Source organism: Microtus pennsylvanicus, chromosome 5 (assembly GCF_037038515.1).
Source record: "Microtus pennsylvanicus isolate mMicPen1 chromosome 5, mMicPen1.hap1, whole genome shotgun sequence".
Lineage (NCBI taxonomy): Eukaryota > Metazoa > Chordata > Mammalia > Rodentia > Cricetidae > Microtus > Microtus pennsylvanicus.
In genome coordinates, this window is record NC_134583.1 from 84548610 (window position 1) to 84564801 (window position 16192).

At 48.5% G+C, this 16192-nt stretch overlaps 2 protein-coding genes across 8 annotated transcripts in view; both read right to left on the reverse strand.

The window, feature by feature from the left end:
• Positions 1–4750, reverse strand: part of Nap1l4 (nucleosome assembly protein 1 like 4) — a 34628-nt gene extending 29878 nt beyond the window's left edge. For 3 of the 5 annotated variants that reach the window (XM_075972871.1, XM_075972873.1, XM_075972872.1), the window contains exon 1: positions 1928–1947. In XM_075972871.1, coding sequence (XP_075828986.1) covers positions 1928–1931 — 4 coding nt within the window. In that variant the 5' untranslated portion in view covers positions 1932–1947. Of the gene's footprint in view, positions 1–1927; positions 1948–4673 lie in introns of those variants that run through there. The other 2 variants (XM_075972875.1, XM_075972874.1) reach the window with 2 other exon arrangements.
• A 7796-nt stretch (positions 4751–12546) lies between these two features.
• The window catches only part of Cars1 (cysteinyl-tRNA synthetase 1), a 55124-nt gene continuing 51478 nt past the window's right edge, over positions 12547–16192 (reverse strand). For all 3 annotated transcript variants that reach the window (XM_075972879.1, XM_075972877.1, XM_075972878.1), the window contains 3 exons: positions 14784–14843; positions 14266–14349; positions 12547–13337 (listed from right to left, as the gene is read on the reverse strand). In XM_075972879.1, coding sequence (XP_075828994.1) covers positions 13203–13337; positions 14266–14349; positions 14784–14843 — 279 coding nt within the window. In that variant the 3' untranslated portion in view covers positions 12547–13202. The remainder of the gene's footprint in view (positions 13338–14265; positions 14350–14783; positions 14844–16192) is intronic.

Sequence of the window (16192 nt, forward strand, 5' to 3'; positions counted from 1 at the left end):
AATGAAGTCAGGTGGTCTCAAACGAGCCAGGCCATGCACCAGGTCTGGGTTTGACACCAATACTAAATAAATGAAATAGTGACTCACCATCAGCTACATACAAGCCAGCTAGGGCCTTGTCTTTAAACAGTAATAAAACAAATGGAGACCCCTAAATGTTGACAAAGGCAGATATTGAAATAATATAGCTGCAGACAAGGATCTACGGCCACCAACCCTTGCTGCAGGTTTTGGGAAAAAAAAAAAACCCACGGCCCTGACAATACTCTGATTGACTCTGTATTTCCAACCTCTGAACTACAACACAATAAATGTGCTGTTTGAAGCAAAACTGAAAAACAAACTCAAAAAAGAACAACCACCCCCACATGTAACAGTTATTACCTGACAATGATTTATTTTGGGGATGTGTGATGTTGTGTGCCCCTGTGCACATGCGTGAAGGTCAAAGGACAAAGTGTATCCTGCACCATCACTTTCCACCTTATTTCCTTTGAGACAGTCTCAATGAAGCTAAAACTAGCCTTGGGCTAGGCCACACCTGGCTTTCCACATTGGAGCACAGGTCCAAACTGAGGTTCTCATGTTTGTGCAGCAAGTGCTCTTAACCACTGAATCATCTCCCAAGCCCTAATAAAAAATATTTTACAATTCTTTATTACATATTTATTTATTGTGTGTGAGCGAGGGTGTTTGTGCCATGCACATGGAGGTGAGAGGACAACTTCCATGAGTAGGTTCTCTCTTTTCACCAGGTGGGGTTAAGGAACACATTTAGGTCATCGGGCTTGGTTGCAGGCACCTTTGCCAACTGAGCCATCTTGTTAACCCATAACCTTTTTAAGCAATTAGATTTAAGCAACTGAAGGTGCTAGGTAGTGCTAGAAGATCATTCTTTTTCTGTTCGCTTTTGAGACTTCTCATCAGTATTTAGCACAATGACTGATGAAGGGAATTCCAGGGGGGTAGAGCATGTCCACTGACTCAGTGCGGAGTTCAGGGCTCAGCAAAGGACTTGGCAAGAGACAGGTAGGCAGAAATCTCTGCTCAGTTAATCCCTGCTGTTACCTGTAAGTACAATGGCACTAAACAGGAATCCTTTGCATACCTTGGCCTATCCTAGGCAACTCTGGAAGACACAGGATGAAGACATTTCCTTAGTCACACTTGCTTACAATATCTACTACTCTGAAGTAACTGAGTGTGACTTCGAACATAAGGCTCAGGGCCAATCTCACCTCACTAGACTGAGTTTCCTGGACACAGGATGGACAGACACTCAGACAACAGTTGACACAATAGACAAGAAGAAATTTAAGAGTGGACAGCACACGGGATCAAAAGGTAAAGTTCACAAAGCTATCTTTTGTAGTCTTCGCACTATAATAAATACAATGTGGCCAGGCATTGGTGGTGCACGCCTTTAATCCCAGCACATGGGAGGGGGGCAGGGGCAGGCGGATCTCTGTGAGTTCGAGGCCAGCCTGGTCTACAAGAGCTAGTTCCAGGAAAGGAAGGAGAAACTCTGTCTCGAAAAATCCAGCCGGGCGGTGGTGGCGCACGCCTTTAATCCCAGCACTCAGGAGGCAGAGGCAGGCGGATCTCTGTGAGTTCGAGACCAGCCTGGTCTACAGAGCTAGTTCCAGGACAGACTCCAAAGCCACAGAGAAACCCTGTCTCAAAAAAAAAACCAAAAAAAAAAAAAGAAAGAAAAAAAAGAAAAAGAAAAAAAAAAAAAAGCAATATGCCTCCTGTTACTCCAAACTCACCCAAAGTAAAATTCAATAGCAGACCAAAGTGAAGCAGCTGAGTTTCCTTTACCAAAGGCAAGAGAGATCTGGCCGCTAAAAAGGAAAGCAAACCTATGCTACCACCAAATTACGCTTCAAAAATGCCTAAAAGTTCAATCCAAGATTCCACTACTTACCCATCAAAACAGGCCTGATCAACAGCAGGTCTTCCAAGTGTGGTTCAGGGAGCCTCCATATACTATCACTAACAGGCAGACCCATGCAAAACTTTGGGGGTAGAAGAGGAAGCCCCTGCGGTTCCCCTAGTAGCTTCCTCCCCTTACAGTACAAGCAGCAAACTGACATCAGCTTCAATTCTAATGCCTGAAATGCACTTCATCTTTCTTGCTTTAGTGCTGGCTGGCCTCGAGCTTCCTGCTTGAGCTACCTCCCAAGTGCTGGGTACAGATGGAAGGCAGCACACCCACTTATACTTCCTTTTAAATAAACAAAAAGTTTGGACTCATGGGTTAGTGTTCCCCAACAGCTCACGATCACTGCCTCTTTTCAGAATATGTCACTTGAGGATCTACGCTGTTAAAGCATTCACCTACCTGTTTACTTCATACAGAGAGCAACCCTTAGACCTTCAGGATTTAAACTACTCTTAAAATTGTAGTTTATTTTATGTGTATGGGTGTTTTCCCCGCTTGTCTGTGTACTACTTGCAGAGGCCAGAAGATGGCATCGCATCCCTAGGACTGGAGTTAAGAGACCATTAGGAGCCACCCTGTGAGTGCTGGGACTCAAACCTGGGTCCTTCGCAATACTACCCAATGTTCTTAACCACTGAGCCACCTCTCCAGGCCCTAAATTACTCTCTTGTCCAGAATTTTTTTCTTCCAAAGCAAAAATTTTAGGTACTCTGGCATTTTTTTTAAACAAGTAAAACGCAAACTTTTGTACAGACTTTAAACTACACAGCATGAAGACAGCAAGCAGGGACTCAGTACTCTCGGTTACCTCTCACTAAGAGGCAAATAGTTTAAAAATTGAGTCAGGATCTTGCTGTGTTGCCAAGTCTGAGTTCTAGAACAGCTGGGGCTATAGATTGTACACCACGCCTATCTTAGTTGGGACATTTTAAGATTCAAACACAAAGGCATACTGAATTGTGAACTATCTCATCCCTAAGAACTGCATCTCTGCAGAAGTATAAACCTGTAAACTCTATTTTCTCAACTACACAAATCCAAACAGCCAAACCCACAAGTCATAATGGCCATGTTTTCCAAGGAAATCTCAAAATACATACATCTTTTCCAAAATTTTGGTGGTCAAGGTTATTAATCCAGAAATCGATTCACCAGTTATTCTATACATTTGAAAAACAGGTCAAGATTTAAAGTTAACACATCGGCCGGGCGAGGTGGTTGCATGCCTTTAATCCCAGCACTTGGGAGGCAGAGGCAGGCGGATCTCTGTGAATTCGAGACCAGCCTGGTCTACAAAAGAGCTAGTTCCAGGACAGGCTCCAAAACCACAGAGAAACCCTGTCTCGAAAAACCAAAAATAAAAAAAAAAATAAAGTTAACACATCAAAATGTAAGGGTTTAGATGTTATAACATTGTGAACCAGTAATATTGGTCAACCAAGGGAAAAAAATGGCTCACAACAGAGTTTGACAGTGGCCACTTTAGACAAAGGCATTAAAATGATGCAACAGCCCCTGCCAGATGAGCATTCCTCTTTAATTTTGGACCATATCCCAATCCTATCACTGCCCTCTTTTCTCTGAATCTCACTGTTCATCTGCACAGAGTTTATTACAACAGCAACTGAGGTTAAATCCACTTGAGTTTAAATTCAAGCTACCATCACAGTCAAACCATCACGCTTCACATAACAGGGCTTTACTTTGCAATACAAACCGAACATTCCTATGCCAAAAATTCACAACACTACAAAGCCCACTTCTCTTCGAGTTTTATGCCCGATTCTGGACTTGTCGGGTTAGGAACGCTAATCTGCCAAACCTACAACTATTCCATAAACTAAACGGCTTCCGAATCCAGGCGTTTCATGTTGAGGCATACTCACTCAGCCTGTTGCACCTATATCACAGATTATTGTGAATGGAGTTAAGGCACGTCGGGAGCTTTAACGAGCCCCTGGTGTGTAGTAAGCAGAGATTAGTCACCAAGAGGAGGCAGCCACTATGACAAGGAGGCGGCAGTAATTTAAAAGCATGTAACTTTTAGGACCGAGAACTTCAACTTGGGCCTTTTTGCTAGGGAATTTGCAGACGCCTGTCACAGTGGCGTTCGTGAAGCAAGCTACCACAGGAATTCCTCCGAGGTAGCAAAGCCAAGCAGAGTTGGAGGAAGCGCAGACCGACGGCCCCAAGGATGCCCCTGGGGAGAAGGGGTGCTGCTAGCGACCCTGCACCCTTTAGAGGCGGGCCCACGGGTCGGAAAGCTCCGTGTGTGTCACTAAGTTGGCTCCGCCTCCGCCGCAGGCTCCCAGAGTAGGACCAGGGCGCTGTGTGGAGACCGTGGAAAGCCCGGAAGGGCGAGGCGGTGGCCCGGCCGTGAGAACGCCGGGAACCCCTTCCTTCCCAGGCGCGGTTTCAAGACGAGGCGCACCCAGGCCCACCTCGCCGGGGAGACCTTGTCCCCCTCAGGGAACCGCCTGCGCGGCTTCGCGTGCGCTCAGGGGCGGCGGGAACAAAGCGCGCTGACCTTCAGCCGGGGGCGGGGCGGCACGGAAGAGGGACGGGCCCGCCATCCGCCGCCACCCGCCACCCGGACGGCTGATGGAGCCGCCGCTCGCCTCTGCTGGCCGCCATGGCGCGTCGGCCCGCCCGCGCCACCCTCCCCCCGCCTCCACCGCCCCGGCCCCTGTCCAGCCGCCCGCCGCGCCGTTACCCGCCGGGACCTCACCTCGCGCCTCCTGCGGCACTGGTGCCCGTGTAAAGCTCGCTCCGGGGCTACGCCGCCGTGGCCGCCAACAAGACCACCTGCCACTGGCCGCGTCGCCAGGCTCCGCCCTCTGCGAACAAAACGGGCTGTGAATTGGCAATAGAGCTGTCTGTCAACTGCGCCTCGGCGCTGGTAGAGGCGGCATCCAATCAAAAACCGTTGAGGGAGTACGGCGCCGCTCTCAAGCCCGCGAGCTATATGTAAATGAGGGCGTGACGTATATCCCGGCGCACGCGCAGTTCCGCGCATTTTTAAAGGGGTTCCTGGGGCGCGTTTAGGTCTTGGGGCTCTCTTGTATTTTCAGCGTACAGCAGATTCCAAGATTAGTGTCCTGGGCCTGTCGGCAGTGCTCTCCCCAGGTTACCTGCTGCCCCTGGCCCAGGGAAAGCACCGCTTACCTCCCAAAGCCTTTCGGACCTCAGTCAGGTGGTGTGTACCTGCCCTGCGGGTGCCCTGCTGATCCTCAGAAAACTTCAACACACCTGAGAAAAAACAAACTAGCTGCAGACACGTGCACGTCTTCTTAACGTCTACAAACAGGGGCTTTGAAAACAACTGGGTGTGGTGGGGCGTGTTAGATGAGAGGTGGAGGTAAGAGCCTGAGCCGGTTGTCACTTTTAGCTACACAGCAAGTTTAGGGCCAGCCTAAGCTAAACTACATAGCAACTTTAGGGCCAGCCTAAGCTACATGAGACCTTGTCTCCTAAGTAAAACTCAAAAAAAAAAAAAAAAAGACTCGAAGTGTGGTTGCTGAAGTCCAGGGTTTACAGCGCTGATCTTAATTCTATTACTTCTCTCCCATCCTTAAATTGAAACTAACACTATAGAAAGTTTCGTTTACAAAATTAAAAAGTTAAGCCGGGCGGTGGTGGCGCACGCCTTTAATCCCAGCACTCGGGAGGCAGAGGCAGGCGGATCTCTGGGAGTTCGAGGCCAGCCTGGTCTACAAGAGCTAGTTCCAGGACAGGAACCAAAAGCTACAGAGAAACCCTGTCTCGAAAAATCAAAAAAAAAAAAATTAAAAAGTTAATAAGTTCATATGTTTTTACGTATTTTTTTGGGGGGGGGGGGGTTTCGAGACAGGGTTTCTCTGTGGTTTTGGAGCCTGTCCTGGAACTAGCTCTTGTAGACCAGGCTGGTCTCGAATTCACAGAGATCCGCCTGCCTCTGCCTCCCAAGTGCTGGGATTGTTTTTACGTAATTTTATTTGGGGAGTGGGATGAATAGGATGTGGTTAAAGCAGACAAGCATAGAAAATAGTTTAGCAGCCAGGGACTCCATTTGGTTTGGGCTGTACATACATACACCCCTCTTTTAATCCTCTTTTAATACTGCACTTGGCAGTCTCTGAGAGCCCCAAACATATAAAAATTTTTAAGTCTTAAAAAAAAAAGACCTTGGGCCTTGAACACTTTCTCACTTTAGGGTCCACTGTCACAGAGTGTTTCTGGTCTGTTTTTTTGTATAAATTCCTTGCTTCTTTGCATTGTGTGTATCTTTATTTCAATTCCTTGAATAAAACACTCAGATCCCAACAACTGGTAACAAGCTTAAGATACTTAATTATTTATTATTTTTCAGACAGGGTCACACTAAGCGACCCTGGCTGTCCTTGAACTCACAGATATCTGCTTGCTTCTGCCTCCTGGGTACTAGGATTAAAGAGTCACCACCATACCTGGATTAATAAAGCTTTATGAATATAGACTGAAGCACTGGGGTTGAGAGGCGCTCAGCATAGAGGCACAGCCCAAAGCATGGGCATGGGGGGGGTCTAAAGCATGGTACTACATAATTTTTAACTTTACTAAATTTTAAGTTTAATCTTTTTTATTATTATTATTTTGTTTTTTTGAGACTGGGTTTCTCTGTGTATTCCTAGCTGTCCTGAAACTTGCTCTGTGGACCAGGTTGGCCTTGAACTCAGAGACCCAACTGCCTCTGCCTCTCGAGTACTGGGATTAAAGGGGTGTGCCACCACTTCCCAATTTAACTTAATATTTAACTGTTACCGTAAATCCTTTGAGTAGTCTGACCTAGAGAGTCACAGGGCTCCTACAGCTGCTCTTAAGGGAGGGTAAGCCTGGCTTCTAGCAGCCTGCTCTCAAGTCTTAATATGAACAGTCTTTCATCCAAGACTGTCTCTCTTGATCAATACCTACACTTAGATCCAAAGCATGAATTATTTCTTATCTCTGTTTAATATTAATGCTAACTTTGCTTCTTGTCCTGAAATTCTTTTCTATAGCATAGTCAGTTTTACCTGAGTGGAGGTCCCTAAGAAGGAAAGAAATGCATCCGGCTACTGGTAGCAGTACTGGGCTGTCTCTCCACTGCTGCTGACAAGGGGACCAAGGTGGTATTTCCTCTATGTAGCCTGGAGCCAGAGCAGGGACTTGGGTACCAGCCTCAGCCTCCCCATATCGGTTTATAGAATTTAGCTAGCAAAGAAGGTTCCCAGACAGGGATGAACAAATGATCATTTCTTAGAAATTAATCCTTTCATCAGGAGAAGGATGCTTTAGAAACAATTTCGGTCTGATATTTTTAGCAAACAATTCCTGCCCTGTACTGTTTATAACAGAAAAAAGTTTAAAACCACCCGAATGCTCCTAATGAAGGCGTTGACAACAGGAGGGGTTGCTGTCTTGAGTTTTCACCTGTCAAACAACCTAAAGGAAAAAAGGGTTTAACTCACAGTACAAGGTACACTCAGTCCATCACAGTGGGGATGTCAAAGTGACAGGACTCGCTGGTCATAGTAAGTCCACAGTCCCAAGCAGCAGTGCTGGTGCTCAGCCCACTTTCTACTCTTCATACAGTCCTGAATCCCCCATCCAGGGAATGGTCCTGCCCAGAACTAAGAGGGGTCTTCCCATATCAATTATCCTATTGAATAGAATCCCTGGGGTCAGGGATTATAATCTCCTAGGTGATTGGCAATGCTGACCATGATAGCTGGTTACAGATCGCAGCGGTGTCTAGAGTGTGTCCCACTCAGTCAACTCTGCTATACATGGGGACACTCCTGCCTCTTCCTTCACCACCAGGCTTTGCCTTTGGTAAGAGTGAAAGAGAGAGGGGGAAAGAAGCAAAGTCAAAAGCAACTACAGAAGAAAGGAATGCCAGCATTTTCAAATTTGAGGGTCTGTTTAATAGTCTCAATCTCCTTTCTGTCCATGGTGTTTACCCCACCTTGGGGTTAGTGTGGGTGGTGGAGCTGGTGCTGGCTCCTGAGCTGGATGGAGGTGAGGGACTAGCAGGTAGGCAACATTCTCTCCAAACCTTCCCATTTGTAAGTACTTTGAGAGTGCCTTCCTGAGTTGCTACAACCAAGCAGCCCAAACTGGATAGCTTACTAACTAGGAGCGAACTTTGGAGAGTAGAAGACTGAAATGAGCATATGGCAGCGGAGCTGTACTCTTGCCAGGGTTTGGGGTACGTGGAGCCTCCCTCCTTGTATCTTCCTGGTGCTCCCAGGCCTTCCTTGGCTGGTGTTTGCAGCCATGTAATGCCAGCTTCTGTGTGCACATGATCTTCCCTTGGGTCCCAATCCTAGGCCCACCCTCACGATTTCATTGTGATGGGATTAGACCTCTAGGGCCATCTCCAGATGTCACATGCATAGGCAAAGGAATTAGGGGTTGAACATAACTATGGGGGGGGGGGCTGTGCATCTCACCTGATGCTAAAACAGGGCTTTGGCAGTTGCTATGTCTGGCTGTAAAGATGCTATCAGGCAAAGGTTAAGGGGTAGGGAGGTGCCCTTGGGTAAGTAAGTACCTGTGCCTGTTTCTCCATGTGCCTACTTGGGGGAGGTTTGGAGTAGCACTAGGTGAGTTGTCAACATGAGGCCAGTATTAGCTGTTCTCATCAGCTCCTGTCCACCAAGTAATAGTAACAAGGGAAGGAATCCAACTACCCAAGGTCCTAGCAGCCAGAATCTACAGCCAAGCATATCCCTTTAGTTCTACCCCTCAGAGTGGCTCAGTCCCACACAGGCCCCGTGCTCAGGAAAGCAAATGCTGAGGGCAACTGAGCTGAAGACCAATTCTGAAAACTTTTTCCTCCAAAACCATTAAACCCAGGACTTGGCATATGCTAGGCGCCATGCTCCCCTCTCCCGGGCAGATGCACGTGATGAAGCTCCAACCCAGGATGGATGTAGGCTAGAATCTTCCCCGTAAGACCGGAGCTACACAGTTTATTAGAGATGGGTTGATCGGGATATCAGAATTAGCCAGTAAGGGCTAGAGCTAATGGGCCAAGCAGAATGGGCCAAGCAGTGTTTAAAAGAATACAGTGTCCATGTAATTATTTCAGGGTATAAGCTAGCCAGGCGGCCGGGGTGCCGGGGATGCAGCCCCACCGCTCCTATTACTACAGAAATGGGTAGTATTCCTATTACTACAGAAATGTTGAGTGCTTACTCAACAACTGAGCTATACTTTTGGGTGATCTCATTAAATGGCCCAAGCAGGCCTTGAACTCACTCTGTGGCTCAGACTGGCCTTAAACTAATGATCCTGCTGCCTTAGCCTCCAAAATAGTTGGGGATTGCACAGCCTGTACCACCACACCTATCTTGAACAGCCCTTTGAGTGGCTAGAAGGGCCAGTTCAGTTCACAGGTTCACTTCTGGCTTAGATGTCACCCGAAATCCACCTGCCTGCATCTGGAGCTGTCCACACCCTGGCTGTCCACTCTAGGCCTCTTAGAAGTTTGGAAGAAAGTTGAGAACAATGTCAAAGTCCCTTCTGTCTACATGCTCCACCTTAGCCCCTCCTACCTCTGAGAAGCCTTTGCTTCCAGCCTGAACTCCCACCATCGCTGTTGCTGTCTTCCTCCACTCAAGTCATTTGATTATGTGGTTCTCTCAACACCTGTCCCTTGCTCCTACCTCCACACCCCTAGAAGTGTCAGGGCTTTTGGAAGAAGGATTCGGGAGCCTTACAGTAGCCAACAGCCAGCAGTATGGCACAACATAGGACCTATGACTATCTCAGGTTGGCTCATGTCCCTAGCCAGTGCCGAAGAGCCCACAAAGGAGGCATCCTTAGGGGCAGGTGCCTCTGTCCCACTGATGTGACAGTGATTAGATGTGAAGGTCATGCTAGACTGTAACCCTAGCTCACAGGATATCATATAGGTACCTAGTGGGCCTGGGTGCTCTGGCATCTTCTGATGTGAGTGCCTGGCCTAGAATTTCCCAGCAGGAACTTGAAGACCTCACAAAGTCAGCCCCCTGAAGAGAAGCTCTTTGGACCCTACAAGACGTACAGCCATTACCATCTTCATTAGCATAGGTGTGACTTCCTGCAAGAGATTCCAGATTGAGCCTGTTAATGTCCCCTCACAAGATGTGGTGAGGAGGGCCATTAGACCCTCACCTGGGATACTTTCTTCTGCACTCTCCTCCCTGTATGTAATTCTGCTTCAGCTGCACAGCTTGGCAGATGCTAGTGTACAGAGGGTAGAAACTTAAAGCTCAGGGGTCACGACTCCATCAGTGAATCAATGGGGAAGCCATGCTGGAGTGAGATCAGTGATGGTGGCTGTTTTGGGATTGTCCATGCTCCTGTAAGTCTAGTGAAGCCATTGTTCATCAAGCTAGTCTTGGGTGGAGTTGCTTTCAAGTCTGCCATTGGTGCAACGGTCTGTTATAAAATTAGCTAACAAGCTGGGTATGGTGGCTCATACCTGAAATTCTATAACCTAGGAGGCCAAGGCAAGAGAACTGCCACAATTTCCAGGCAAGTGAGGCTACACAGTGAGTCCCAGGCCAGTTTGAGCTACAGGGTGAGGATGTCTAAGACCAAATTAACAAAACTAGGGGACAAATTCACTTGCCTATAGGAAGACTGTTTAGCGCTTGGTGGCCTGGAACTTACAGAAATCCTAAAGGTGTGTGCCACCATGCTTGGCTTTCAGGACATTCTTTAGTGTCTTTATTTTTAATGGACATGGCGATTTTACAGTTAGGGCAGAAAGTGATGTTTCTATGCATGTTCACCACATAGCAATTGGATCAACACATCTGTCACTGCAGACATTTGTGTTGGGAACACTGACAATCCTGTCTCCCAGCTATTTTGAATACTTTATCTATGTGTGTGCTTGTGTGTGAGCTTGTGCATCTGTGTACAGGTGCCCATGGAGGGCAAAGGCATTGGAGTCCCTGGAACTGGAGTTACAGGAGGCTGTGAGCCATCCGAAGTGAGTGCTGGGTACTAACCCAGGGCCTCTGGAAGGGCAAACTATGCTCTTACCTGCTGAGCCATCTCTCCAGTCTTACTAGGTACTTTGAAATACTGAGTTTTCCCAGCCACAATTACAATACAGGATGTTTTCCCATACACTAGCTACTCTTTGTATTACTTCTGAGCTCTGCTTGTTAAATCAAACATTAGTTCACACCTCTTTTTCTCTGCTACAGATAGCAGGGGAGAATGGCATCTGCTTCTTGTGGCCACTGTGAGGAAGTATCACAAACCAGGAGCTTGCTGTACCAGAAACACATTCTCACTGGCTGTGTAGAACTGGGGTTGGAGCATGGCCTGGCACCCCCTGGAAGCCTCTGCCTCTGTGTTCCTGTGTCCCTTTCTCTGCATGTCTGGGTATCTGGGTTTCATCTTCCAGCAACACCAGTTCTATTAGACTCCCCTCCCCCCTCCACACACACTTTCCAAATGTTCCATCTTCCATGAGCAGCGTATGAGATCAATGCCAGTGACAGACATTGGCAGTAAGAGTGCTTGGGTCTATAGCATGTCACACAGCAGGACCTAGTCTACAAGAGCTAGTTCCAGACAAGCTCCAAAGCTACAGAGAAACTCTCAAAAAAACCAAAAAAAGAAAAAGAAATCACTTGGGAATCAGCCATGTGGGATTTTTGAAGATCTGCTACTTTTTCCTTTAGCATAATGTACTTGAGACCCAGCTATGTGTCACTAGATTGTCCCTTGTTCCTTTGTGGGCAGACCACTTCTCATGACTGTGCCCACTGCTGGAGGAGAACACTTAAGGTCGAGGCTGCCCTGCTGCTGCATTCTGCCAGTTTCCCCATCTGTGACGCCTGGAGGGACCCGGTGTTGGTACCTCCATCCTGCTCTGTCCAATCACAATGCACTGCTGTTCCTTTCTTTGCCTCAGATCATAGCAGGGGTGTAGCTCAATGGTCTTGCCTGTGTGTGCAATACCTATGGATGCCAACAGCCAAGCTGCAGCTCATTCACCCCTCTGTACTACTGCAGCTGAGACACGGTGAACCTCTTCTTAGAAACTGCCTGACTTGTGCCATTGTGGTCTCTCCAGCCCCCACCCTTTCTGGGAACTTGTCTTATCTCCTCATGGTGACAAGGGTAAACCTGAGATGCTTCTAAACAGAGCCCAAGGAGGGACTGTGCTGACCTGTGAGGCTCCATCCTAAAAGCCACCCAGTGCCTTCTCTCTCAGGACAGCCACTAGCTGAGATATAGTCACTCTAGAGACTCATGAGAGACCACAGACATACAAGGTGCCCACCTCAGAAGACCCCATCTGATTATGACTATCTGACAGACTGTATGGTCTCCTGCAGACTCACCCCGCTATACTCAACAACACGTGCCTATGGTACCCCAGGCTGGTACAGGTGTCTCCAGGATAGTTCTCAAAAAAGTCTGTCACAAAGACAAAGAGGCAGCAGATTTATAAAATCATCAGTACACTTGAGCTCTGTGTCATCTGGAATCCACATCTGCCCCCGGTGTCTCTGAACAGCTCCAGAGGTACCACTTAGGTTCTGGCTGCTGTCCATACTCTTTTTTTTTTTTTTTTATCAGAGAAGACCAGACACATTCAGCATGGGTGCTAATTATTAGCAGGGGTGAGCAACAAGATGGGAAAAGGTGGGGAGGAAGCACACTTGAGGCTGGACCTACAGACCACTTATCGCACAAGCCAGTGGTGCTGATCTGGGCTTGCTGTCATAACAGCAGTCCCAGGCAGCTTGCCAGAGCCCTATCCCACAGGGTAACTGTCCTGCTGCCACCGTCAGTTGCTCTGGGAAACATGCAGTGTGTGTTCATTGGAGCTAGAAAGCCAACTGAGCAGCCTTTGTCTGAGGCTCAGGGGGATCTGTTGGGCTGATTCAGTCTTTTTCCTACTCCAATACCACCAAATGTGCCAACGCGGTGGAGATTAGCCCAGCTCGCCAGTGTGAGGGAAATTCCTGGGCAGGCTGGCTGAAGGGGCTCAATTGACTAGGAGGCCTGTGTTGTAAGCTGCTGACCAGGCACCCACAGGCCAGATCTCCAAGTGCTGAGAGGGCAGAGCAGGCTTCAGTGTTCAGAAGAATTTATTATCAATGTCCCAGAGCTGCTGCCACTCTGTCTGATTCAGGTATGAGAACAGCTGTAAACATGACCAGGGCACAGGGCCTGAGTAAGTGTGTCTCTCGGTCCATGGTGGCCAGGCTGGCAGGTATACCCATTCTGGGCTGCTGTGGCATCACTGTAGGCTGCCATTCTGCAACATCTGCAGATACTCCTTGTACAGTTTCTCCTGGGCCTCAAAGACCTTCTTCAGCTTCTTGACCTGTCCCTTGCTCAGCTCTTTGCCTTCAATGTCGTGGGTAGGCAGACCCTGCAAGGACCACACAGATGCCATCAGTTCCCTTTTCCGTTCATGCCTCATTCCTGCTGAGAGAAAACACCTCTCTCCCTGACTTGACTGTATTTAGACTCAGGGTCAGCATCCAGGCCCTTGTTTATCTAACGTGTTTCTGAGGTGGAACACATCTCAGGATTGGAACTGGCTGTGTAGCAGTGGCTTATCCCTTTAATCCGGGCACTCAGGAGGCAGAGGCAGACAGATCTCTGAATTCAAGGCCAGCCTAGATTATAGAATGTGTGCCAGGACAGCCAGCCAGGGCTACAGAGAAACCCTGTCTCAAACGATACAAAACAAAAAGATAGGGGCTGCCTTCAAACTTGAGATCCTCCTCCCTCCATCTCTGAAGTGCTGGGATCACCAGTGTGTGTCACTACATCTCTGTGTGGCCGTCCGGTCATTACCCTCAGTCCTGATCTGGCAGTAGGATTCTATAGATTAGACAACAGAAAAGTGGGGGAAGTCTGAGCACTCTTCTTAAGGTGAGGAGCAAAGTCCACTAGGCCTACAACTTCTCAGCTGAGACGTGGCCAGGGAGAGTTATGTAATGATGAATCCGAGAGTCTTCACGGAGACACCAAAGGGACACCAAGACCCTCCAGGGTGGAGGCAGGGTTATGACCTTGCACTTGGGGCAGTTGGGAGGGTCCCCACAGAACCTGCAGATTCCTTTCTGTCACCTTAAACTGGACCTGGGGTCATATTCCAGTGCCAGAGGTCACCATACAACTAGCAGAGAGAGCCTCGCTTAGCTTTTGCCCTGACAGGAGCTGCATGGTCCTAGCTGCCCTCACAGCCTTCTCCTCAAACGGGAGGCCCACTGGCCCAAGGCTGAAAGTCCCTGGACTCCATCTTGGAGGACGTGGGAGACCAAAGTTTGAAGAGTGAGGTGTTGTCTTACATTTTCATCGAACTTGGAATACTTGTTGATTTCTGACAGGAACATCTCACTGGGTGGAATCTTCATCTTGGCCAGCTTAGCTGCCTAGAACACACAACACACAGATGTAAACATACATGTCACACAAGCTTGCCCACCACCATGCTGCCTACTGTACCACTTCTACCACATGGCTTCCAAGCTCTTAAACTCAACATATGCCCAGCAGAAAGACTGGGAGGGGCAACCAATAGGAGGGAGCAAAAAGACGACCTAAGCATCCAGAGGCCTGTGGGCCTGCAGCAATCCTCAGATGGCAGGACTGTGGCATTGTTGGCACTGGGGACCCACCAAGGGTAACCTTTCTTTTGCTGATGCCAGGACACCAACTGAGGGGTGGAGGCAGAAGCCAGCTCCCTCCGGGAGACTCCTCAGGGTGCCTGTACCCAAAGAAGGCACAGAGCACTGAGCCGCAGGGGTAAAGGTGTGATTTTTGCCCAGGAGATCCTGTACCCCAAACAAATAAGCGAAATAGTTACTTCTTGCTCCTGTTTCTTCCTGGCCGCCTCCTCTTTCTTCCTCCTCTTCTCTTCTTCAGCCTAGGAAAGCAGCACACAACTGAGACATGAGCCCACCCTGCTGTCCTGCCAGGCCCTAATCCATGGTGCTTGTCCTTAACCCCTGTATGTCAGCCCTCAGCCACCCAACTATCAGCTATGATCCTTTTTCAAAGGTCTCAGGGAGAGCTGCCCTGAGCCTGCTCTCCAAGCTGGTGTCCACCCGATGGTGCCTGCCTGTGCCTGGCCCATGGAGCACAATGACCCCAAGGTACCCATTCATTGCATCCAGAATTATGAATGAGTCTTTTTTTTTTTTTTTTAAAACAGTGTCACGCTGTATAGCTCAGGTAGCCTGGAACTCACGGTAATCCCTCTGGCTGGGTCTCCTGGTTACTGAGGTTACAGATGTGCATCACTACACTTACCATGACATGTTTCTGATCTTTCTCCCATTTGGTACCCAAGTCCTTACATGCAAGGGCCCTACCCATCACTGAGAGTGGGGACAGAAAGAGGGACACTTGGAGGACAAGCAGACAGAATGAGTAGGGCAAATGGCAGCACCTAGGACACGTGGCACCAGAGAGCCAGGTAGCACACACACACTTCCTAAGCGATGAGCTTCATTTTAGCTGAGCGATCCCTTTTAAGAACTGGTCACTTGTTCCATGTAGTACTGTCCTTCCTGTCATGGCAACCACTGCAGGGCAGCAGCCATGACTCTGAGCTGTCCCAGAGTGGACCTCCTCAATGTGACAAGGAACTTCAGCAAGTCGAGGCATAGCTGGCATCTCACCAAACACAGCAAGTTCATGCAGACCATAATCCAGGTGTGTGACTTCATGCCCTGAGGGTGATCAAAGCCTCCAAGGCCAAGTGGGCATCAAGTTCATCAAGAAGAGGATGGGGGCCTGTAGTGTCAACTCACTTGCCAATGACCAGAGCTTTGCTCCTAGCACCTTTTTAGGTAGGCCACGACTACCTGTAACTGCAGCTTCATGGGGATCTGACACTTTGTTCTGGCTTCCATGGGCACTCATAAATATGTGGCAAACACTTACACAGACTTGGACAAATATGAGAATAACATCGGACTTTAAAAAAAATGGGGATGGAAGATGACTCAGCAGTGAATAGCACTCGCTGCTCTTGTATGATTCCTAGCACCCATGCTAGAACCCAATGCCTATTTCTGGCCTCTGCGGGTACCTGCGCACCTGCGGCAGACACTCACACATATGCATACACAGATAGGAAGAAATATGCTTTGTTTCTCAGGGGTTGGGATGTATAACCCAGAGAAACCAGAAGGAGCTGAGCAATACTAGCAGCCATGAGGAAAGCTGCCCCAAGGGCTGAGCCACCCTGCCTACTGCCTCCCCCCATAA